The sequence below is a fragment of the Arvicanthis niloticus genome, chromosome 2 (assembly GCF_011762505.2).
Source record: "Arvicanthis niloticus isolate mArvNil1 chromosome 2, mArvNil1.pat.X, whole genome shotgun sequence".
NCBI classification, from domain to species: Eukaryota; Metazoa; Chordata; class Mammalia; order Rodentia; family Muridae; genus Arvicanthis; species Arvicanthis niloticus.
The window spans coordinates 133,246,952-133,271,283 of NC_047659.1; the positions used below are offsets into that span (position 1 = coordinate 133,246,952).

The window sequence follows — 24,332 nt, forward strand, 5'->3', positions numbered from 1 at the left end:
CTACAGCTGCGTGCCTTTAAGGCTCGCTGCTGACCGGCCTTGAGGGGCGGGGCCAGGCGGGGCGGGGCTAGGTGGCTAGGGGCGGGCGGAAGGGTGGGCTCGCTCAAGCCCTTAGGTAGGTCCGGCCGCTCTTCGTTATCCAGGGGCGGGGCTAGGAAAGGGCGGGGCTAAGAGGGTCGGAGGCGGGGTCTTTGGGAAAAGAGGGCCCGTGGCGTGTGCTCAGTCTGGAACTCGTGGTCAACAAGCTTGAAGGTGGTGGTGCTCCATTGCAGAGGCGACAGTGGCTGAATCACCGAAGGAGGCAGATTATTATTTTTCGTTGAGCCTGGGAAGCAATTAATCCACGACCAAAAGAAGACGCACTTTTCGACAAGATCTTAATACTTATAAAAAAGCAAACAGCAGGCTAATGCAAGTCTATGGAAGGCTAAGGCACCTTTAAGGACTGTATAGGATAGAGTGAACATGATGAAAATTTATCATACAAAAGAATACAGTGCTCTTAAAAAAATAGCAGCAACAAAATCCAAAGTTCAAGTCTGCAATTCTACCACTTAGGAGGCCAAGGCCAGTATAGCTGAACTCCTGTTTTAAAACATAACCAAGAAAACACAATGATGTTACAGGTGATAAATTATTTCTCCGTTGCCGGTGAAATGAGCCAATTTCAGCCAGATTAGATTACATTAAAGGCAGGTTTATTGGGAAGCTGCTCTCAGGCAAGTTCACTGGTCCCAAAGGAGGAGGCCAGGGAAGTCGCCATGGGGGGAGTGGAAGAGAAAGGAGAAGGGAGTTTATGCACTGATCGAAAAGGAGAAGAGCAAGAGACCAACCAAAATGTCTAGATTAACGTTCAGGGGTGGGGCCAGGGTATGGCCTGGAGATCCCAGGAAACCAAACAATAGGAAATAATCTTGTGGAAGATGTTAAAGGTGAGCAGGCCACAGAAAGCCTCCGAGGGTGAGAGTTGAGCAGAATCCTGAGATGTAAGGAACAAGATTCCAGAGAGCTGAAAAGCACCTGGCATCTTGTGGACCATAAAACTTATTTAGTGGATGAATACAGATGAATCATGATCTTCCACTGAAGCTGGGCCTTGTGCTGTGTGCTTTAATCTCAGCACTTAGGAGGTAGAGGCAGGTTGGGTTATGAATTTGAGGCCAATCTGGTCTACGTAGCACGTTCCAGGCCAGCCAGGGCTATACAGATGCTGTCTCAAATCCCTACAAACAACCCCAAACTAAAAATATAACCACCATGCCCCTAAAAACAGAACTGTGAGGGCTCAGCGAAGGAACTACAGACATCTGTGAGCTTTATTTTTATTTGCCATTAGCCCTATGGTTCAGCTTGAGCTGAGTCTAGACTGTCATTTTGGACTAAGTCAGTGGGTCTGCCCGTTGTGGGAGTGTTCCAGGTTCAAAGGAAACCCCCAATTCCTCCTCCCAAAGGGCAGGCTTGTGTTGAATATTGAGAGGGTAAACAAATGGATTGCTGGTGGATAGAGCCGAGTATTCCTCTAGAACCTGTTGGTTTCTGCCTAACAAAAGGAGCCATTCCTTTCTCTTCCTTGCCTTTGGCAAAGAAGACTTATGGCTACCCATTGAGACTCAGCTGTGATTACATATCAAAGTCCAAGCTAACCTGCAGGTTCCTTGAGTCCCTAGTTTCACGTATCTGTTAGGAGTAGCACGCTAGAATCCTGGCCCTCCTTACCTCCTCCACTATGCTCTCAGGCTGTTCCAGATTACAACTTGTTCACTCCCCTCCGCAGCAGTTACCCTACAGCAAGGTCCCGACCCGCTATTCTCTGTTATTTTCTCTGCCCAGAGATATAGCCCTGGACTTGGCCAGTTTGTTTTTTTTCCTCTCTGCATCTACAATAAAACCTCCCCAGTCTTGGAGCAGGCATTTTGGTGGTTTCTTTACTGCGCCCTAGAGTGCTTGGGGCTTTTCCCTTTGGCCCGAACAAGAACTCAATTCTTATCAAGTCCATGCTTTGCTGAGAAATTGGGGAACCCTCAAGCAGTCAGGCTTGAAAGTATTCAGTCCAAAGGCAAGTCAAGGAGAGGGTGTCGCTAACACTTCAGCCACTAGAGGCCGCCCGAGAGGCATCTCTTTGGTCTCTGACTTCTGTATCCGCCCGCCACTGTACCACGTGACCCACGCCGATCAGCCCGGCCTCCTCTCGCTTCCGGTAGGGGCGGAAAGCGGAAGTGTGGGAGGGTTTGCGGGGCGGGCTCCCGGAGGATGGAGCATTGAGGCAGTCTGGGCGGCTGCCGGCAGCGCCATGGAGACCGTGCAGCTGAGGAACCCACCGCGCAGGTGAGGGGCCGTAGCCTGAGAGGACGAGAGTTGGGTGGAGAGGGAAGGCGCGAACTTGCTGAGGGTAGACCCCGGTGTGCAAGCTTCGGCCGGGCGGAGGGGGACCCGCGAGGCTAGCGACCGGGCTGCAGGAGCACCTGCTGAGTGAGGGAGCATCCGCTGGCCGGGACAGAAGTGATTTGGGTTAGATAGAGAACTCTCTGGGCAACGTGCGGACAAGTTAGGGAGATACCAGCAGAGGCCGGGAAAGGCGCCCCAGGAAGGCACTCGGGGATGTAGGGGCGAATGCTGAGGCCGGGTGAGAGCGAGGACTTACTGAGAGGGTCCTGAGTACCACAGACCGTGCGGTGGAAAAAGGTCCGTTGCTTTGCTTCTGAGCAACTGAGGCAGAAGTCGTTAGAAAAATTGATTGGAGGTCCCATGGCAAAGTAAGAGGTGGAGTGGGGATTTTGTGTCCTGGTAGTCCTGTCCAAAGTCATTGCTCCTAACCGCCTTTCTGTGGAAGTACCAGTGTTTCGTGGGTCTAGTAATGGAGAGAGGATTATGGGGGCTAGAGTTTTCAAGGGTTTTCAGAGTGTCAGCCCCATGTAGGATGATGTAGTGGTGGTGGTGGTAATGGCTTTTATTATTGATGTCCTGAGGGTCTGCTTAATTTTCTTCAAATCCTCCTCAGCCGTCCCAACACCCAAAGTTGGGACGTCGATAAAGAAAAAAAAACAAACCCGGGAGTGGGTAAGCTGAGGTCCAATAAACAGAGTTTAGACACAGTAGGTTCAGTCAGACTTTGTCCTTTTCAAATTCTGAGAGTTTCAATACTCTCAGCTCCAGATTCTAGAAGTATCTAGAATTGTTTTGGGTCAAGATGAAGGTGACTGACTTTAGGAAGTCTCAACTCCTAAACTGGTTGTTGTTGTGTTGGACCACTCCCCCTCACCTGGAGAAAAGATCGTGGAGCCTGAGGGAGTCATGCATCTCTCAGATACAGCTAAAAACTCGAGTTTCACAGAGAAGACATTTGACTTCCTGCAGCAGAATGAGCACTAAAATAGGAAGTATTCAGAGTAAGGGAGTGCCCGCCATCCGAGAGGTGAAGGGAGGGGACTGAAAGCCTTAGGCAGCCCTCTTGGGGTGGGGGTTATTGGAAGTACACAAACATGGAATCAAACAATTGGCTTGTTGAGATGGGCTCAGGTTTGACTTGTTGTGGTGTGCTGAGGCTCTAAAAGCAATAATTATTAATTACAGCCAGAGAGGGCTTACAGGTTGGCAGGCACTGTCTTAATAGCTTTCCAGCTTGCCTGTTCAACCATACGAAATTGCTGGTGTTTGACCACTTTTGAACTTGTAAAAATGGTACTTTGAAAAGGTACACCTTACTGACTCAACTGGCCTTCACGACTCTCATGTAAGGAGGATGTCCTTATATCTTTACTTTAGATATGCTAAAGCCAGGCCACAGAGAGGCAGGCCATTTGTTAACTGCAGTATTTATGCAGTCAGTAACCACTAGACCCGTTCTTTTTCTTTGGTTCCTCTCTTCAAAAACTTTCATTTAATTAAAAGTTTTGTTTTGTTTTTTTCCCCTTTGTGTTTGTTGATTGTGGGCTGGGTAAAGTTTTGTTTGTTTTGTTTTGACTTTGCTCAATTGTTGTTTATTTTTCTTTCTTCCTTCTTTCCTTTCTTTTTTTCTTCCCCCCCCCCCCCCCCATGGGTTTCTCTGTGTAAATGTTCTGGTTGTCCTGGAGCTCACTCTGGAGACCATGCTGGCCTCAAACTCACAGGAATCCACCTGCCTCTGCCTCCTGATTGCACCACCATAGCCCGCCGACTTTGTTTATTACGCCTTTTGGATTTTAAGAACTGTAATAAAGTGCAAGAGAAGAGTGTGGCAGGATCTAGTCCTTGAACGATTGGTGCTTCCTGTTCATTGTAACTAGTGGACTGCTGCATTTTATTATCAGAATTAACTGGTTCAGATTACTGTAACAAGCACCACATCTGAGTAGTTTAAGCAACAGAGATTAATTTTTTTTTTTAGTTGCCATTTTGGAGGCTGGACGTTTGAAATCAGATGTCTTTGGCTTTCATACAAATGACCACCTTTCCCCAACCTCTCCATGTGGTCTTCGTTCGTGTCTGTCTATGGTTTCATCTCTTCCGATTTCAAAGTCAGCTATCTCCAGATGCAATCTCATGTTCTGAGGTTCTCTGAGTTAGAATCCCAATATTCACATGAAGGAGGGGTGCAGTTAATTCAGTTACCCATTTTGTTTATTTCGAGACAGGGTCTCACACAGTAGCTCAGGCTGTCCTCAAATATACTACAATCCCGCAGCAGCATCCGGCTGGCTGCATCAGCCTCCTGAGTGCCGAGATTACAGGCAGAAGCCACTGGACTTGACAACTTTGTTATTGAAATGTTTTGGTTATCTTTTATAGTTGTTGTAATCTGTAAAATTCTGTTAGAGGGATAAATATGTATAAATGCATCGAGCCTCTGAGAGTTCTGACATGGAATAGTTGATTGAGAGTTAGTCATCTGAGAGATCACTTCTTAATACCTTGTGTTTGGAAACTACAGATGTCTTTTTGAGAGGTTCAGATGATGTGCATCCCAACAGTCTCAGTGCAGGAAACACTCTCTGCTGTCATGAGCTTGATGTTTGTGTGTGACTCAGTGGCTAGTGATGGATCAGTGTCTTGCAAGACTTAGTGATTTTAAAATGTAAGTCGCTGTTGGGTAATGGTATAGTGGAAGGCTTAGGGTGCATTCCTGGGATGCTGGCCATTCCTGTGTCAGCTGACACAGGAGAGGAACGTCACCAATATTTGGTGTGTGTAATTGCATTGGCCAGGCCTAGTCATTATGAACAAATGAAAACTGGCGAAGGATGTCAACGCTGTTCAAACCTCGTCACCACCGTTCACCAAAGTCAAGACTGTTTGGATGGTATAGTCCTCGTCCTTGAGGACTCAGTCACTTAACAGATATTTCATGAGATTTATTTGTTGATAACCTACTAGTTAGCATCTCAGAAGAAATTTTATTTTCATGAGCCAGGTGTGGTGGTGCACACTTTTAATCCCAGCATTCTTCTGGAAGGCAGAAGCAGATGAAACTCTGAGCTTGAAGCCAACCTGTCTATAGAGTGAGTTCTAGGACAGCCAGTGTTACAGAGAGAAACCCTGTCTCAGAAAAGAAAGAATGAAATTCTATTTTGATAACACAGAGAACACAGAGATTGCTATTCAAGGTTATGTGATTGCCGCCCTTACATTGGCTTATCCATTTAGCAAATATTTTTCTGATCATCTCTTGTTTATTTGACACCAGAGATAATAAAGCTTCTTTAAGTTTGAAGTGTTTTAAAAACTCTAGGTGCAAAACAAAACTCTCACAAGGTTGTTTAAAGTTTGTCTGTCTGTCTCAGCGTTATCAGTCTTACAACTGTCTCTTAGGGTCCTGGCAGTTTCCTTTGTTATTCTGTGGTCTCTGAAATAGCAACTTTTGCTTTTATTAAACTCTAAGAGTCACCACTTGAAAGGGAATCCGGTCTTCCTTTATATAAGTTGTTTATAAGAGTTTATTCTCGATGAATGAAGTATTGTCCATTGTTTATACAGCCATGATTGGGGGTTTTACCAAAAACTCCCAGCATATGAGTGGTTGGTTTTAACTTCTGAGTTCGTAGAAATATCACTTCTGAAGCTTAAGAGGAGTTTCACTTCAGCCCTTTTGTTTTGAAGCTGGGAGTTTTTATGAAGTCATTGGGATTTTAGTTCTAGGATCTTTTGAATCTCTAAATGTCAGTGTGTTGGTTATCTTCAGGTTGAGGTATTACACTCTCTGTAGTTCTCCATTTCTTTGTAAAATTCTGCAGGCTCGCACCTTTGAGGTCAGGGACTGTTGCTAGTTATATTTCATGTGGTCAGGCTTTTTTTTTTTATTTTTAACTTTATATCTTTCTAACTTTTCTATTTTTATTTAAAGTAATTTCTTTTAAGAATTGGTATTGTTCAGAAAGTTCAAGCGTTTTTTTTGCACAAGAAATTTAGAGTGTGACCGCTTCCATATTGCACCGTTTCCTGAAGCTGTCTTTTCTTGTCTTTTGTAGTTTCAGGAAATCATTGTGTAGAAGACACATTCTCTCTCTCTCTCTCTCTCTCTCTCTCTCTCTCTCTCTCTCTCACACACACACACACACACACACTCTCTCTCTCTCTCTCTCTCTCTCTCTCTATATATATATATATATATATATATATATATATACTCTCTACAACGAACTCTTGAAGTCTGTTAATACGTTTTTTAGAGGTCTCAGAGTTTACAACTTGAGTGTTGCTTCGTAGCCTCTCCAGTGTAGAAGTCGTGGGTGACCTGTTTGATTTTTGCTCTTGTGAAAGGTCCGTGGCTGATCGTGGTGGGGAGGGTCTTAGTGAGATACTTAAATTCCCTGCTGCCAAGTTAGTTTGTACTTTTGCTTCTGTATAAATGTCTGCTTTCTACTTCCTGTTTCTGTGTTACCTATAGAACTTAATTGGGTAGACAAGATGACCAAAACTTTCCCAATAGAGTTAAAAGGTCAGCTAGTCCACTTCAGGCTTAAATATGCAGCGTTACTTACACACTTTTTTTTTTTTTTTTTTTTTTTTTTGAGATAGCTATGCCATTTAAGCTCATAGGATGAATTTACGTAATGTTTGACTCTGTGCTATAGCATTTCAGTCACATGATACTTTATTTTCCATAAGTTTTTCAACCATACAGAACTTGGCCTTCTCAAGGCAGTCTGTATCACTCTAGGGCAGCTCATCTTATTAGAAAATCATACAGATGTTGAACTGAAATTTGATTCTTTATGTTCTGGTCCAGAATGTGCTCATTGGGTGACCCAGCAAAAGTATCCCTTCCACAGAGCAGTCTGTTAATGTCCTTTAAAGGAGCCAGGAATGGTGTTGTACACCTATAATCCTGGCACATGACAGGCTGAGGCAGGGGGATTGTGAGTTTGATGCTAATCTGAGTTACAATCTGAGCCTGACTTAAACAAACAAAACAAACAAAAAACCCTCTTAGTTTGCCTTAATTATTAGTTATTAGTAGAGAAATTAGACTTCATAGAGCAATTCCTAGAATAGTAATCATAAAATACAGTGTTCTTTATTTTTTAGTTGCAAGTAAGACACATTTTGTGTTTATGTCTTTTTATCCACAGGCAGCTGAAAAAGTTGGATGAAGATAGTTTAACTAAACAGCCAGAAGAAGTGTTTGATGTCTTAGAGAAGCTTGGAGAAGGGTGAGTACAGATAAGCTACATCTGACCCGTGGGTCCCAGTCTTTCCCCAGCCTAGCAGCCTAGCATGTGAATTTCTCATGGTGTGACACTCAAGCCTTTGAAAAAGAAAGAACGTCATGTGTCAGCATGGTTCTAGGTGCTGGGGGAGGTGCGTCTGCTACTTGCAATGCCTTTGCATTCTTTGCCCTTATCACTAAACAGATTTAGTGAATTCCAGGCTTTTTAATATTAACTTATCTATTGTTTTCTCTTACAGAATCTGTGATGCATATGGTTTTATATAATTAAAATGAAACACTAATTAGATTATAATTCACTTAGGTTTTTAAAAAATCAGCCAGGATGGAGACACATACCTTTAATTCTAGTATTTAGGAAGTAGAAGCAGGCAGATCTTTGTGAGTTTGAGGCAGGTCTGCCTTACATAGCAGGTTCCAAGCCAGAAACATAGTGAGATCCTATCTAAGTTAGACTTGGTCAGTTTTGTATGCTGTTCAGGATTTCTGCCTAGTATGTAATCACCAGTCAGTAAAAAACAGGAAGTCAACATTTCTGTTGAACTTTGTGATAAAGAGCAAATAAGCCGAGAACTGTTTGCATCTTCTCAGGAGATCCAGCATCCCGGTTGGGAACCAGTGGAGGTTGTGAAATGCACCGCACGCAGGGACTTTCAGTACTAGATGATGGGCTCTGACTGCCTTTCACTGATACAGTAGGGCATGGTGTCAGCGTTTCTTACATTTCTGCATATCATTGCAATTTAATTCTGTGTATTCATTCCTTCTGTAATGATCAGTGCATTAAAATGCCAGGGATACCTTAAGTGTTTAACTTTTGAATATGTAATAAGTTCATATGATTCAGAGATAGATGATGCGTAAGTCGATAAGTATGTGCTCTGTGTGAAATTTCAGTGTCTTCAGAAACCTTTGACTAATGTCTGTCTTGAACATACGCTTCTTTTCTTTCTCAGTGATGCTAGGGATTGAACCTGGGGTCATGTGCTCTGCCAGAGCAAAGCCTCCCCTTCCCTGACTGTTTTGAGAGTTTAGTATTATTTATGTTTAACACAGATCTGTGACAATAACAAATGCAAATCTGGATTACATGGAATAGATTTTCATGGATTACCTCCTTGTTAAAAACACGAGTCTTCACTTTCTGTTAGTTGCAAAAGTACTTTTTGGGATCCATCAGAATCAAGCAGGGGAAGGAAGGAAGAGAACATGAGTGGTAGCCCCATGACAAGCCCAAGATGGTGGAAGACTGCCAGTTGGACTGCTTCAGTAAAGGTATGAGGTGGCAGAAGCCACTCTGTATCTCTTTCTTGCTATCTGTAGCTTTAGCTTGCCATTCTTGATATTCTCCTGAAGGCAATTAGTCGATATGCCTTGATTAAACAATGTTCACAGGTTATTTTTGGAATAGAATATAAGTTTGTAGACATAATTGTATGTGTAACCAGCTGGTTCTTTTTATTTTTAATAAAAGCATGTCAGGGTAATGAAGTCATGCAGACCTGAGTTAAAGGTCTTGGTGTCCTGTTATTAGTCATAGCAATGAGCTTATATGTCTCGGAGCCTCATAACCTTCATCTGTAAAGTGGGGAAAATAATAATATTTATTACATGGTGTCATGGAAGAATTGCATGAAATAATAGAGAGGTACTGGGAACAGTGATTGTCACGCACTGAGTGCTCACTAAGTCACAACCGTTGTTTTTGAGTGTATTAACTGGAGCATTTTTCAGACCTTACGTCAAATCAAAGCTAAATCTTAACTCTTTAAGTACAGTTAGGTATCCTTAGCAGGGATATTTCTTGGGGTGCTTAATTTAGGAACTATCATGGTTATAGACAGAAAATGTCAGAAATACCATGTTAGGAAAAAAGCAAGCTAACTGATTTTTTTTTTTTTAATTGTGTTTAGATATGGATGACTTCAACAAAGAACTTGGGAATGTCCCTCTAAAGATCCTTCTCATGCTATCATCTCATTGAACTTTTAAATGGCACCATAGACACTTGGATTTTTGCCATCCTGATGTATTGAACCTGAGCAAGTTTTATGGAACCAGCATGATCCTGAAGGAAGGCCTTACCTCTGCTTCTCTTCTGATGTGGATGGCAGTGTCTTCAGATGTTCCCGCAGGGCAGGACTGCAATTTCCCAGGACTTGAGGGCGTGTGCTGAAGAAGCACATTGAGTTCTGCAGCTGTGGTCATGCTCTTTTGAAGAAATCCTGTGGCTCTGTGGCAGGGCAAAGTCACAGCTCGAGCCAGGCTGAGTGGCGAGCGAGCACCTGGAGGGTTTAGAATGGAGCCTTGCCTTCTGCCTCTGTGATTTCTACTTTTATACATTAGCTCACTTAAGTTTCTCTGTTTTTCCCTTTAGTCTTAGCGCCTCATGGACTTTAGGCACGTGCTCTGTCACTGAGCTACACTCCTAGCCTTCGTTATGTTTTTACTATTAGATAATAGCACATTGTTCCCATAGTTTGATAGCTAATGTTCCCATAGTTTGATAGTTAAAGCGTGGAGTGCTGTGGAGAGCTTATCTGTGAAGAATGGTACTCTAATGAGAGCTGACTTCCAGAAGCAGTAGGTGTGGGAAAACTGCAGTACGAGTGCTGAGGGAAAGAGTTCTGCAGCCAGCAAAACTCGCTCCAGCCTGAAGCCGACATGAAGAGATTCTTGCACATACGCTCGGTCTAGTATTTCAAAAAGGCCTGTGGATGTCAGTAACAGAGTACTTGCCAACAATGGCTAACTACGGAGGCATGCACTGACAGCCTAATCAATCTTCTCTAAGTGGATAGTTGACTTGACAGTGGTTGATCTGGGCAGTTCCTACGGTCACAAGATGGTTATGTTAGTTTCAAGTGTCATTCCCCCTGATAGTCTCCAAAGCACGGCCGAAAGTGACAAGTGAAAATGAACAGCCTTGTTTGCTTGTCTTACCTGGGAAGGAAGTCTCGAGAATTCTAGCCATACACTAGCCAGATCTAGGTTAGATTCTTGCTGCAGGTTCATTCACCAGGAGGAGAAATGGCACAGCCTATCGCGATTTGTCCTAAATGAAGGTTATTTTAGCAAGAAGAGAAGGTGCTGGCTGGGTCTTCCACACATGCTCAACAGTTGTTTTCTGTGATAAAACAATATTTGAAGGTCCTTTGAGTGTCTTTATTCCTTTTTAAGTATAAGGGATTCAGATAGAACCTTTTATGTGCTCTGTATTCATAGATATTTCTTTTTTTAAAGAAGTTTTTAAAATCTATTTTGACATTGAGATAATTTCTTCTTGGTAGTGACAGAGCTCTGTTATTTTGACATCTTATGCCACATTCTTTATTTTGATTTTCTCTTCATCAAGATAGCATGTAGAAATAGGTATGTTTGTGAAATTTATTTATTCTTTTTGGTTTTTCAGATTTTTGAGACAAGGTTTTTCTGTGTAGCCCTGGCTATCCTGGAACTCCCTCTGTAGACCAGGCTGGCCCTGATCTTACAGAGATCTACATGCCTCAGCCTCCCAAGTGCTGGGATTCAAGTTGTGTGCCACCACCACCCGGCATGTTTGGGAAATTTAAGAGATGATTTTCTCTTATCACTGAGAGCTGCCCAGGGTCTGTAAAGTTCTAGCATATTTCTCATGGGCACCATAGCTGTCTGGTAAGAGAGTTTGTGTTTTGTTGTTGTCATCTTGTGAAGAAGACAGTTGAGACACAAGGAGCTCACTCAGGTTATGATAGTGTGTATTGGCAGTGGGTGGCAGTCTGCCATCTTCAGATTCTAAACCTCAAGTTCTTGGAGCACCTAGATTGAATGAACATGGAACCTTAGTTTTGATAAGCATTTCGGGGAAGATGAAATGCAAGGCAAAAAGATTTGAATGTGCACTGTTCTTTGGATTCTGGCACAAAAGAGACTTGGGTTTTCATGAGATTGTGTATTTTAAGCCTTGCAGCTGTGAGAGGAATAAGGCCAGAGAGGCTGGTAATAGAGTGGTCATAGGAAAACACACACATGTACTGTGTTGCTGTGGAGAGAAATCAAGCATCACGTTCAGACTGCATGGGTTCAGATCATAAGCTCATCACTTCCGTGACCTTGGTAATTTATGTGATTGTGCCACACCTGGTCTTGTGTCTGGGTGCTCTGGCTTTATGAATGGTCTCCTTCCTCCAAATGCAGGTCTTATGGCAGTGTGTACAAGGCTATTCATAAGGAGACTGGTCAGATTGTTGCTATCAAGCAAGTGCCTGTGGAATCGGACCTGCAGGAGATAATCAAAGAAATCTCCATAATGCAGCAGTGTGACAGGTAAAGCATGTGGGGTCCTTGACAGAACAAGCCCCTGCATCAGCTGGGATTGTACGGATTGACACCTACAGATTGATTGCTGAGATAGTCTCAGGAGGGTGGGGTTAGGGGAGTCACTATGCATGTTTTTTTCTGAAAAGTATAAGAAAATGTATATTTTAGTAGATAAGTTCCATTTTTATATTTTTTCCTTCATTAGTCATACCTTTAAGAGACTAGAAGAAGAGGCAGAAGGTGGTACTGGCTTTCTTTCTATTTTTCTTTTGGTAATGCTCTCTCTTACTTCCTGTTGCACAGATAGCTAAGATAAATCAAATACTTTTTAGCTCCAGGAACCATAGAATAGCAGATTGGTGTATAAAAAGAGAATATTTGCTTAGGTAGCTGTTTCTTTTTTGCCGTTAAGAATGGTTCCAGTCAAGAGTACTTAAGTGTTTTATTTTTGAGGAACTAAGATTTGTCAAGCTTTAAGCAGGAAATTGGCCCCAAAGTCAACCACAGAAGAGCACGTGATCTGCTCTGAAGTTCCATGACAACATGCTGGTTGACGGCGCAGGCATAGGGCAGCACTGTTAGATGTGCAAGTACAGTAAGGGCCGTGCTGGGGCCAGGGGTTGGGAGAGCAGGGACGAGGTTTGCACTGGAGCATTGCCTGTCGGTCCAAGGCCAGTCTGGTCAGATGATCTGTTACCTCCCCAGTCAGGCTTCGGGGGAGACTGTGGGGGAGTGCATCTTGTTATTTTGTATCGACCTCAGATCTCCCTGTTTTTGAAGTACAGCAGCTACTGTCTTCCTCCTGCTTTAGTTTTCATTTTGTGACTATTGTCTACTATACAAACACCTGCACTCCACCCCCACAGCTGCATTGGTGGGATTAAGTTAGCAGGTTTTCTTCTGGTCCACATGACTCACTCGAACTCTTCAGCTCGCAAATGGGGTCTGTATCTAGACAGTATAGAAATGCTTCTGACTAATGATTTGATTTTTAAAGATTTATTTATCTTTACTTTTTATGTGTATGCCTGTATGTATGTATCTGGCCTGAATGTGTGTGTGTGGCCCACATGAGACTGAAGCCTGTGGAAGCTAGAAGATGGTATCAGACCCCTTGGAATTGAGTTATGCACAGTCGTGTGCTGCCATGTGGGTACTGGGGTCTGAGCCTGGGTTCTCTGCAAGAGCAGCAAGTGCTAAGAAATGACGTTTAAAGATCCTCTGTGTTAAACTTGTATTTTTTTTTTTTTTAAAGCCAGGGCAGAATCCTTGTGTCCTGGAGCTTTGTTTGCTTGCTTCTTTGTTTTATTTTTATGTCATTCACTGTCTTTTGAGGAAAGGGAGGGTTTAGGGAGTAAGTGTGTCAGTAGGTTCTCTTTGTTTTCTGTGAGGTCACAGTCTAGGCGTGAACAGTGCAGGAAATCTTAGCCAGCAGTACAAGACTGCACAGATCTTATCCCAACAGTGTGTTTTCACAATAAAGTCAGTGCCTACAGGAGGAGAGGAGCAGAGCACCCGGATTGTAACTGTGGGTACTCAGTTACCTGTGCTTCCACCAATACTCATTTTATGTGCCATGCTTGCTTTCTTTTCTTTCTTTCTTTCTTTCTTTCTTTCTTTCTTTCTTTCTTTCTTTCTTTTTTCTTTTTTTTTTTTTTTTTGCCACTGGCATATGTCCCAAGGACAAAGGGGCGTTTGAAATAAAAAGTCAAGGAAGCCAGGAGAGTTTTAGCATCTTTTGTTGCTATGCAACCTGTCTTTCAAAGTAGTCCAGCTGTTTATGGCACAGTTGTTGAGACAGATTGTTCATTTTCCTGAGATGCTTGATTCCTCACATATTTCTTTCTTACTTGGTGTCTCTCATCGAATTTAAGACCTAAGGTTCCAGATTTGATGCTAAGTAGTCTTTACACTATAAAGTGATGATTTTGTTACTCCCAATTATATCATGACTTTTAGAAAAAAAAAGAGAAAGAAAAAAGATTACTTTTCATGATTGTTATGTATCCCTTGATATATCTGTCTGTCCTGTCTCATTGGGAGTTTACTGTGTTTGCTTACTCTTTTATAGCTTATCTTCCCCTCTCTTATGCTGCTCTTTTAAATTTAAATTTCATGTCTCTGTATCACTTGCATGCCTATTGCCAGAGGCCAGAAGAGGGCATCAGGTCCCAGGAACTGGAGTTACAGATAGTTATGAGCCACATGTGGTGCTGGGAACCAAAACCAGGTCCTCTAGAAGATCAGCATGTGCTCTCAACATCTGATCCACGTGTCTAATCCCAGGATATATTAATACTTATTTATTGACCATTCCTCTAACATGTTCCATGGACTTGTGGTGTTTAGTATGTAGTATGGCATTATTTCTTACCTTCCCTCATGTTGGCTGGTCACGCACCTCATGTCTCTTTTATCAGTTCTGTGTTCATAGCTAATGTTTTGAGAATCTGTGATTCTTTTCTGAAGATAAGTTACACACTTAGAAATATTGTTCTCTTGCTTTGAATCTGTATATTACTCTTAGGAAGAGCTGATCTTTATCTTCTTATCAAGAGATTGCTTTTGTTAGTCCTAACTAGAAATAATTTATTTTTATGAAATGAGAAATTACTTTCCATGCATTGAACAGAATGGATTCAAATGTTTGAAGAACATTCCACTAAATTGTATTGTGTCTCTTTCCAGCCCTCATGTAGTCAAATACTATGGCAGCTACTTTAAGAACACAGACCTGTGGATTGTTATGGAGTACTGTGGGGCTGGCTCTGTATCTGATATCATTCGGCTGCGAAACAAGACGGTAAGTTTGCCTGCTAGGTGGTGCTGCTAGAGCACTTTCACCAGCTTCTTCTGGCCTTTTGTGTGTGTGCTTCTACTCAGGGAGGAGTGACTGCCATGTCCATGTTTCCTTGCATCTCTACTCTCTTTTACTCACCTCCCCCAACCTCAAACAGGGATAATCCCAGTGTGCTCTCTTACCTTTGATCCTTCTGGTCCAGTCCGAGTGCTAGGTCACAGGGGTCAGCCACCTTGCTCAGTTTCCTTCTAAACGTGGCAGCTTGATGCTACTTGTTCCAGTGATTTATGTTTAGTAGGCGAAACAGTTACCAAATCATGGTTTAGGATGAATTCTCATTTTTTAATATAGGATTTCATGGGGGCCTTGAACTCACACTCCTGTGTCATTCTCCCAACCATGTCTGGCTGCTGTAGAATGACTTTTAAACATACTTGATCTTTTAAAGGTTATGTGTCTTTGTGTGGGTTTGCGCATGTGAGTGCAGGTGTCCATACAGGCCAGGCTTCTCTACCCTGCCTCAGGATTTACAGGCAACGTATGAGCCACACATTGTGGGAATGAAGCCAAGGGCTTCTGCAAGAGCAGAGTGCACTCCTAACTGCTGAGTTATCTCTTCAGCTTCTAAAAAGAGTTTCAAATGTTGACTTTTGGATTTGAATTTGTCCTCTTACCCAGTATGTCTAGAATGCCTTCTACTTGCTGTTGGACAGGGAATGAAACTGTTGTAAAAATTATTTATGTCTAAGATTTCAGGATCTGACTCAAGAGTCATGGATTCTAGTTCTTAGTTGCAGAACGAACGGTGCTGGTGGCATTAGGGGTCCAGAAGTGGGTAAAAGAGCACAGCATACAGTGCGTTGCGCTCTCTGGCAGCACACCTTCTGGTACAGAAACAAAAAGAAAACAGGCGGCAACTAGGAAGGAAGTGCCAGGTAATGAGAAATACTTTAAAAATAATTAGTAAGGCTGGTGTTGTAGCATTTTATTGCTGTGAAGAGACACCATGACCACAGTAGCGCCTCTAAAGGGAACATTTAATTGGAGCTGGCTTACAGTGTTAGAGGTTTAGTCCATCATCATCATGGTGGGAAGCATGGTGCCACACAGGCAGACATGATGCTGGAGAGGTAACAGAGTTCTACATCTTAGTCTGCAGGCAGCAGAAGGAGACCATGTGCCACGCTGGGTGTAACTTAAGCATAGGAGACCTCAAAGCCCGCCTCCACAGTGACACACTTCCTCCAGCAAGGCCACACCTCCTAATAGTGCCACTCCCCATGGGCCAAGCATTCAAACACATGGTTCTGTGGGTGCCATTCCTATCCAAATCACCACAGATGGTGATGGGAAGGTGCTAGAGAGCCTTGGTAGGCAGAGCAGTAGGAGCGAAGGGACTGTGCAGGTAGGACCCAGCCAGTGTGAAGGCCCCAGACTGCACGTGCTTGCTATATTTGCTGATAGAAGTGGCAGCCACTGAGACGGAGGGGAGGTCAGGCTAGAGAGGTGGGCAGGTTTGCTGGTGTTGGATCCTGTAGGGCGTGGTATTGTGGGTGAGTCTTAGTCCAGGTGCAGAGGGAAAAAATGTCTAGGCTCTAAAAAGCTGAGTGAGTCAACTGCCACACAGTTTGAGGACCAAGCCTAGTTGCTCTGTAGATGTCGAGATGGGATGTTTGTCTTTGGTTGTGAGGATGGGAGTGAGCATCTCTATAAGTGTTTGCAGTGCTGTAAAGATGAAGTTAAGTATGCAGAAGTGTCTTAGTTATAAAGTTTGTATTCTATCACTGTTTCACTTTCTTTTTTTGTTTTAAATATTTATTTGTTTTATTTATATGAATACACTGTAGCTTCAGACACACCAGAAGAGGGCATCTGATCTTACTACAGATGGTTGTGAGCCACCATGTGGTTGCTGGGAATTGAACTCAGGACCTCTGGAAGAGCAGTCAGTGCCCTTAACCACTGAACCATCTCTCCAGCCCACTGTTTCACTTTCTTAATTTACATTATTGAAAATTTGTATGTTTTCTTGATTGACAGTAAGTTCTTTAGCCAAGAATAGTGTTCTGACATAAAATTTGTGTGTGTACATACAAACATATATGAATGTAATAATAATGAAAAAAGAGGCCACGAATCTGAAGGAGGGGGGGGTGTTACATGGGAGGCTTGGGAAGGGGGAGATGATATAATTATATTATAATTGCAAAAAATGGAATAAATAATTAAATAGAAGCCTAAGCCTTGACTGACTTGTTGATTTAAAATTGAAGCCTGGAGAGCTGGCTCGAGAGTATAGGCTGCTCTCAGAGGACTCTGGTTCAATTCTCAGCACCCACATGGTGGCTCACAACCGTCTGTAACTCTAGTTCCAGTAAGTCTGACATCCTCACACAGACATACATGTAGGAAAAACACCAGTTTCTAAAAAACAAAAATAAATAAATCATTAAAAAATACCTAAAAAGCCGGGCAGTGGTGGCGCATGCCTGTAATCCCAGCACTTGGGAGGCAGAGGCAGGTGGATTTCTGAGTTCAAGGCCAGCCTGGTCTACAGAGTGAGTTCCAGGACAGCCAGAACTACACAGAGAAACCCTGTCTTGAAGAAAAAAAAAAAAAAACTAAAAAAAATAAACAAAATTGGAGCCCCAGGGCTTTGTGTTCAGCACAGAGTTGTTCCTGGTACCTCAGCAGTCCAGAATTAACTCTGATGGCAATTTCTGAATCTAATGCTAGTTTCATACTAGTTTATTAGTCTACGTGATTTAATTATTATTTTGCTGTGTGTTATATAAAAAACATTCAGTGTGACCACTGCCAGCTACAGATGACGAGAAATACTGTTTAAATTTGAAGAAATGTGACCAGGGATAGATACAAAAAACTATTATTTCTCATGATAGAACCAGTCTTCACAAAAGATTACGGTAGACTGATGATGATACTGCTGTGCTAAGTGAGGTTACCCAGGCTGAAACCACAGACACTGCTTGCTCTCTTGGCCGTGGGTCTGTTCTGATGTGGCTCTCAGCCTCTCATGTTTTATTTTTTATTTATTTTTTTTATTTTTTATTTTTTCCCACAAGACGTGGGAGCAGGAGCGCGGGATCCGAACGCGAGCACCAAGAGACGCCCTCTGCGGGCGGGTGCCTTAAGGGCCGAGCCACCGGCAGTTCGCTGCCTCTCATGTTTTATAAATGCTGTCTACATGGGGGTGGGGAGGACAGATGCCAGGAAACATGAGGTGGGAAATAGTGTACTTTAAGCAGAAAATTACCCTATCATTAAGTCTAAGTAGATGGCAGCCATATTTAAAGCCTCAAGTCCTGGTTGATGGATTATGACTGACCCCCTGTGAGGTGTCAGTTCCTGGTTATGTTCCTTTGGGAATTGCTGTTGAGGCTCACTTGCAGGTGCAGTTCCCTTCTGATCATTACTGCTGCTGATAATGTGGTGGTCGATTTTTGTCCTTTCTACACACTCGACTGTTTTCCTCTGAGTTTCAGTTTTGTCCTTGTCTTGATGACTTCTCTCCTTCATAGTCCTCATTCAGCAATTTCAGATCTTAGAATAAAAGTAAAAGAAAGTAGTGCCTGAAGTGCAGGCTGGGTCCTTCTAATCCTGGGTCCTACTGTCCACAGTTTACTCCCAAATGTGAGTTGGTTGTCACACAGGAGTTGTGTGAGCGTTTGATGGGATCTGTTTAGGACTAGGGTATGCTCAGAGGCCCGTGCCAGCCTCCAGCACTGTCTTTCCAGAACAGTTTCAGTTCCCACTCTTGATACCCGGGCTGTAGGAGCAGGCAATAAAAGACAGCTTTTAATGGAGTGTGTATCTGTAATGAGCAGGACTCCCATCATATCTCAGGTTGTCTGCGAGCTGACAGGGTAAGAGAAGGGAACAGAGAATGACCCAGGCGTGGAGAAGGCCTCTGCTGTCTGATGAGTGACATTTGGGCAGACTGGGGAAGGCCTGCACTACAGATGTATGGAGGGAGAGCCTTAGAGGTAGATAGAACAGGCAGGTGAGAGGAGTCTGGGGACCGGATCTCGGAATTCACAGTTGGCAGTTCTCAGGGAACAGGCAGGACACAGCAAGGCTGAAGCAGCTGTGTGTGAGGTTTGGTGTTTTCTCTTTTCTCCTGTGTGATGTTACAGGGTTGAGACTTCTTACTGTTTTTTGTTTTTCAGTTAACAGAAGATGAAATAGCTACAATATTACAGTCAACTCTTAAGGGACTAGAATACCTCCATTTTATGAGAAAAATACATCGAGATATCAAGGCTGGAAATATTTTGCTAAACACAGAAGGCCATGCAAAGCTTGCAGACTTTGGAGTCGCAGGTCAACTTACAGTAAGTGGAAATGGTGACTGGTACCAGTACTTTAGGCTATGTCCTGAGAAGTCAATTCTAATAAGTGATTTTATTAATTTGTGTGTATGTGTGTGTGTGCATGCCTGTTGGCTCATGTGCACCTTTGTGTGCTGTGGAAGCTAGTTTATGTTGATTGTGGTAGTTGTTCTTCCCCTTACTTTCTGAGACCCCGTCCTTCACTGACCTAGAGGTCATTGATTCAGATAGGCTGGCTGGCTAGTGAGCTCCCAGAGTCCATCTGTCCCTGCCCAGCAGTCAGGGTTTACAGGCGTGTGCCGTAGCATCCTGCATTGTGTAGATCTGGAGAACTGTACTCAGCTTCTCAGGTATGCATGGCAAATGCTTTACTGACATCACTCCAATCCCTACTTCCTCATTTTTAAAAAATATAATACTTGGTTTAATTGTCTTAGTAGAAATTTGTAGAATTTACAAGTACGTTATCATAGAGCTAATAGGAATTTTAGATTTTTTTCTGGGATTCAGGTTCCATGGTTCAATCTTTGTATAGAAATGAAAACTAACATAAGAAATGAGCCTTAGGTTAACTCTGGTACATCAGATAGAAAAGCTTCATTAAACCAGGCTGCTTTCCTCCAGCAAGGCAGAGACCTCTCCTGTCAGCTTCTGAGCAGCTCCGCTGCTGTCCTGGAAGCGCCCCTCCTGCTTCAGTGTTGGCTCTTGATTTCCCTCCTGTCTCTGCAGTGCTTGCCAGTGAGAAAGAAAACTGTTCAAAATGGGGGAGGGGGTGGCTAGAATTATCTGGTTTTGTAAAATAACCACTGAATGTGAAAGTCTATGTAGGAAAATGGAAACAGTTCTATGAGGATAAACATGGAATTCCCAACAATTGTGCCAAGGGTTTTCCTGATCAGTACAGTATACACTAGGTTCCCCTTCCCCACTTCTCCACAGCTACAGACCTTTTGTTTTGTTTAGAACAAGGTTTCACTATGTAGCCCTGGCTGGTCTAGAACTCTGTATGTAGACCAGGCTGGCCTTGATAGACATCTGCCTGCCTCTGCCTCCCGAATGCTGGGATTAAAGGCATGCGCCACCATGCCTATCCGACTTTTTAATTTTAGGTGATGTCCGGTTTCTTGTTTCTTTGGCCGCTTATGCTTCTGGTGCTTTATGTAACTCAAAAATCATGATCTTACACATGGTCTTTTATGTGTTTAGTGGTCTCAGTCCCAACATTTGCTTTGAGATCTGAGTTAATTTTCATGCCATGAGGTAGGTATCCAGATACCTTCTTTTGTGTATTGGTAACTGGTCATTAATCATTTATTTCAATGACTTGTTGATAAGCCTTTGGCTTTTTTCTGTTGAGTTATGTATTGGTACTTGCTGAAAATCAAGTATGGTGCATCTCTGGACTGGGCTTGTCTTCTGCTGGCCTACACGTAGGCCATTGTGTTGCCGCTCCACTGTTGATTTGTACACTGGTTGGATGTGAGGCCTTTCACTTTGTTCTCATCTTTCAAGATTGGTTTGGCTCTCTTGGGACTTTGCATTTCTCCTGAGTTTTGAATTAGCAGGTTAGTTTTGCAAAAGAGATTGTTGGCATTTTGGTAGATACTGCATTGAGTCATGGGTCAGTCTTGAAATATCACCATGTTAGGATTAAGCCCTGTAAGCCATGGACTTAGGATGATTTTTCGGTTACTTTGATTTTTTTATTTTTCACCAATGTTATATTGTTTGCACAATGCATATTTTACATTAATGTGGTTAGGTCATTCTTCAGTGATTCCTTTTTGATACTATTTTAAGTAGATTGCTGTTTTCAAATTATGTATTGTGTCCTTCAGTGTCACTAAGCTTATTGTTTATTGCTAGTTTAATTTTTAAAAAGTATATGTGTAGGGGCTGGAGAGATGGTTCAGCGGTTAAGAGCACTGACTGCTCTTTCAGAGGTCCTGAGTTCACAACCATCTGTAATGGGATCTGTTGCCCTCTTCTGGTGTGTCTGAAGACAGCGACAGTGTACTCATGTACATAAATAATTTTATAAAATAAATTTATAAAAAAAACTTGATAAAAAGTGTGAGTGTGTGTGTGTGAGATTATAGTGTGGTTGCCTGCATGCTATGGTGAGGTATGCATGTGGGGTTCTACCTCCTTTGATGTTTGAAACAGGGCATTTTGTTCTTTGTGGTGCAGATTCCAGAAGTTCTCCTGTATTCCACCTCCTATCTCCTATGGGATATGTAGGAATATAGATGGGCTATCAAGTCTGTCTTTCACTGGGTTAGATGTTAGTATTAGAGATGTCAGATCCATGTAGGGTTGGAACTACAGGCATTTGTGGACACCTGATGTGGGTGTTGGGAGCCAAACTCAGTCCTGTGACAGAGTAAGAAGTGCTCTCTTACCATCTTTCTTTAAAGACATTTCTTTATTTTTGCAAGAGGGTTTTGCAGTACAGTTTTAGCTGGCTTAGAACTCTTAGTCCCCTTGCTTCAGCCTTCAGCTTCAGGCTGGCTTTCAATGCCTGTGCCAAGAAGCCTGCTTTCTAAATTCTTCTGTAGAATCTTTGAAGCCAGCATCGCTGTTCTGATGTCCACCTCAGTTTCCCCAGTGACTGACTCAGGACTCATTCAACCCCGTCACTGTTCAGCCTGCCATCTGCTTCCAGCTTTCAGATTGTTTCGGCTTTGCTTTGCATTTTTAGATGGTTTGGGGACGAAGTGAAAGTAAGATGTGTTTGTCCAGTCTGTCATCTTTAGCAGAAATCTGTAGTTTCTTTTTCTGTTTTGGAGACAGTCTTCTGTAGCCCAGGCTGGTGTTAGACTCCATCCCTCTGCCTCAGCCTCCTGGGTTAGCAGCCAATGACTGTCTCTCAGGTTCAGTTTTTGATGTAGCTTGGGTTTTCATGTGTGAATGTGTTGTTGCACACTGGGGGTTCACTGACCTTAGTTCCTGCAGCCACACGTGTCGTGGTACACGCGTGGTAAACATCAGGAGGCTGATGTTCTTTAGTGTGTATTTGATTTTTGTCCTTAGGATAATCTCCCCCTCATCTTGTAGCAGAGGCTGGCCTGGATTCACTGTGTAACCTGGTCTTGAAGCCTCCATCTGCAGAGGGTGCTTGGATTACAAGTGTGAACTAAGGACCAGCTGGGCAGGCTCAGATCCATTCATTCATTCATTCATTCATTCTCGTTCTCTCCAACCCCTCTCCCCACATCTCTCTCATATCTCTCAAATTTGTATTTTAAAGTTTTATTTTTGTGTGTGGGGTGCAGAAGAGGGCTTGGATCTCTTGGAGCTGGAGTTATAGGTGGTTGTGAGCCACTCCACATGGGTGTTGGGAACCAAATTCAGGTCCTCCAGAAAGAAGACTAGGGAGTACTCTTAACCACTGAGCTATGTTGCTTGCCCTTTAGTTTCTAAATTTTATTTAGGAAAAAAAAATCAATCTCTCCCTCTTGTCTCTGTCTCCCCCCCCCCATTCCTCCTTCTTCTCTTTCTCTCTTTCTCTCTCTCTCTCTCTCTCTCTCTCTCTCTCTCTCTCTCTCTCATTCTGGATTTTTGTCTTTGGTGTTCTGTTCTGTTCCAGCATCATGCACCAGTTCATCTATACTTCAGTATTCTTCTGGGTTTTGTTTTCTATATTTGAGAATTACCTTATTTGAACTTATTTTGGTGAAAGTATAAGATAGAATTTAAGTTTAGAGTTTTATACATTACTGCCTAGATTTTAGTTTGGTCTTTCTCCTCTTCTTCTTCCTCCTCCTCCTCCTCTTCCTCCGAGGCAGGGTATCATTACATAGTACTGGCTCGTCTAGAGCTTTGATATAGACTAGGTTGGCCTTGAACTCAGAGAGATCTACCTGCCTCTAGCTCCAAATGCTGGGGTTAAGGTGTGTGCCACTACCCTTGGCCAGTGCTTTGTAGTTTGGGGCTATTCTGTCCTCAGCCTGCTAGTTTGAAAGCATGTTAAATTGTCTGTCTGGCACATAGAGCTGACTGGCTCTGCGTATATAGTTATGTGAGACAGTTTCTGGCTTTAACGCCTTCTGTTACTCTGTTGTACTTAGTAACTGTAACTAATTGGAGTTTAGGATGCACTGGTTACTTATTCTCAAAACACTTTCCTTTTTCCTTTGTGTGAGTATCCATTTCTGGTTTAAATAATCTAGTAAAACCAACTTTGGTTATTCCCATTTGAAAGCATGCTGGCAAGTTTGAGGTTTTGGCTAAGGAAATGATTAAGCCCAAGTTGTTGTTTCCTTTGCTGTTTTTTTTTTTTTTTTTTTAATTTGGTGCACAGTAGTTCCGAAATGCCACCTGTCATTGCTCCCAACTGATATAACCTAAGTCACAGGCACTTCAGGAGTATAGGAACAGGGATGGGAGACTCATCTCCACTTTTGCTGTGTTTGCAAGTCCTCTCCCTAACTGCCCATCAACTGTAGCAAGGCTCTGGGAAAGTGTGCACCTGCTTATTACTGCAGCAGTGTCACACACCCTGATACAAACTACAGGTGAAACTTGGGACCATGTTTATATCTCAAATTAAAAGTGATTATTTTAATTGCACATATAAACCAAGGGAGTGCTACCTAAGTCTGTGGGATGGAAAACAAATGAGTGGTTCTGCCTTCTAGCTGTGATGGTTCCCAACAGTGCTTATCACTGAAGCCCGCTCTTCTGCTACACTGTCGTTTCTGTTGACTGGTGTTGCATTGTCTTGACTGTTGTTTTGCTTCTACAGAAATGAAGCTGTATTCTTCATTAATTTGTAAACTAGTTTGTGGTGTTGCAATAGCTTCCACATTTCCCATGCCTGTTTTCATTTGAAATAGGGGCTGTCTGGCCTCAAAAACGAGATCCTTTTGCTTGTATCTCATGTGCATAGGCTGTAGTTGGGTGTTCATTCTGCTTGCCTCTTTGGTATTTTAGTATATAAGTATCATATATATATATATATATACATATATATATATATATATATGTATATATATATATATATATATATATATAATTTATTTATTTATTTTTTTGTGAGCAGGGTTTTCTTAATTAGATATGCCTGGCTGCCCTGGAATTTGCTATGTAGACCAGAATGGCCTAGAAAGCATGTACAAAGATTCATTTGCCTCTGCCTCTTGGGTGCTGGGATTAAAGGCTGGTCTTACTTATTTATGGTTTTGAGACTAGGTTTCATTCTAGGTTCCCTGCCATTCTGGAACTCACTGTGCAGTCC

At 42.8% G+C, this 24,332-nt stretch overlaps 1 protein-coding gene across 3 annotated transcripts in view; it reads left to right on the plus strand.

Annotated features, from left to right (window-relative positions):
* Positions 1–32: 32 nt before the first annotated feature.
* Positions 33–24,332, plus strand: part of Stk4 (serine/threonine kinase 4) — a 90,395-nt gene continuing 66,095 nt past the window's right edge. Inside the window, exons 1-7 of one of the 3 annotated variants that reach the window (XM_076930197.1) lie at positions 2,296–2,325; positions 7,545–7,625; positions 8,699–8,917; positions 9,556–9,964; positions 11,819–11,947; positions 14,630–14,744; positions 18,932–19,096. In XM_076930197.1, coding sequence (XP_076786312.1) covers positions 9,942–9,964; positions 11,819–11,947; positions 14,630–14,744; positions 18,932–19,096 — 432 coding nt within the window. In that variant the 5' untranslated portion in view covers positions 2,296–2,325; positions 7,545–7,625; positions 8,699–8,917; positions 9,556–9,941. Of the gene's footprint in view, positions 2,326–7,544; positions 7,626–8,698; positions 8,918–9,555; positions 9,965–11,818; positions 11,948–14,629; positions 14,745–18,931; positions 19,097–24,332 lie in introns of those variants that run through there. The other 2 variants (XM_076930198.1, XM_034496326.2) reach the window with 2 other exon arrangements.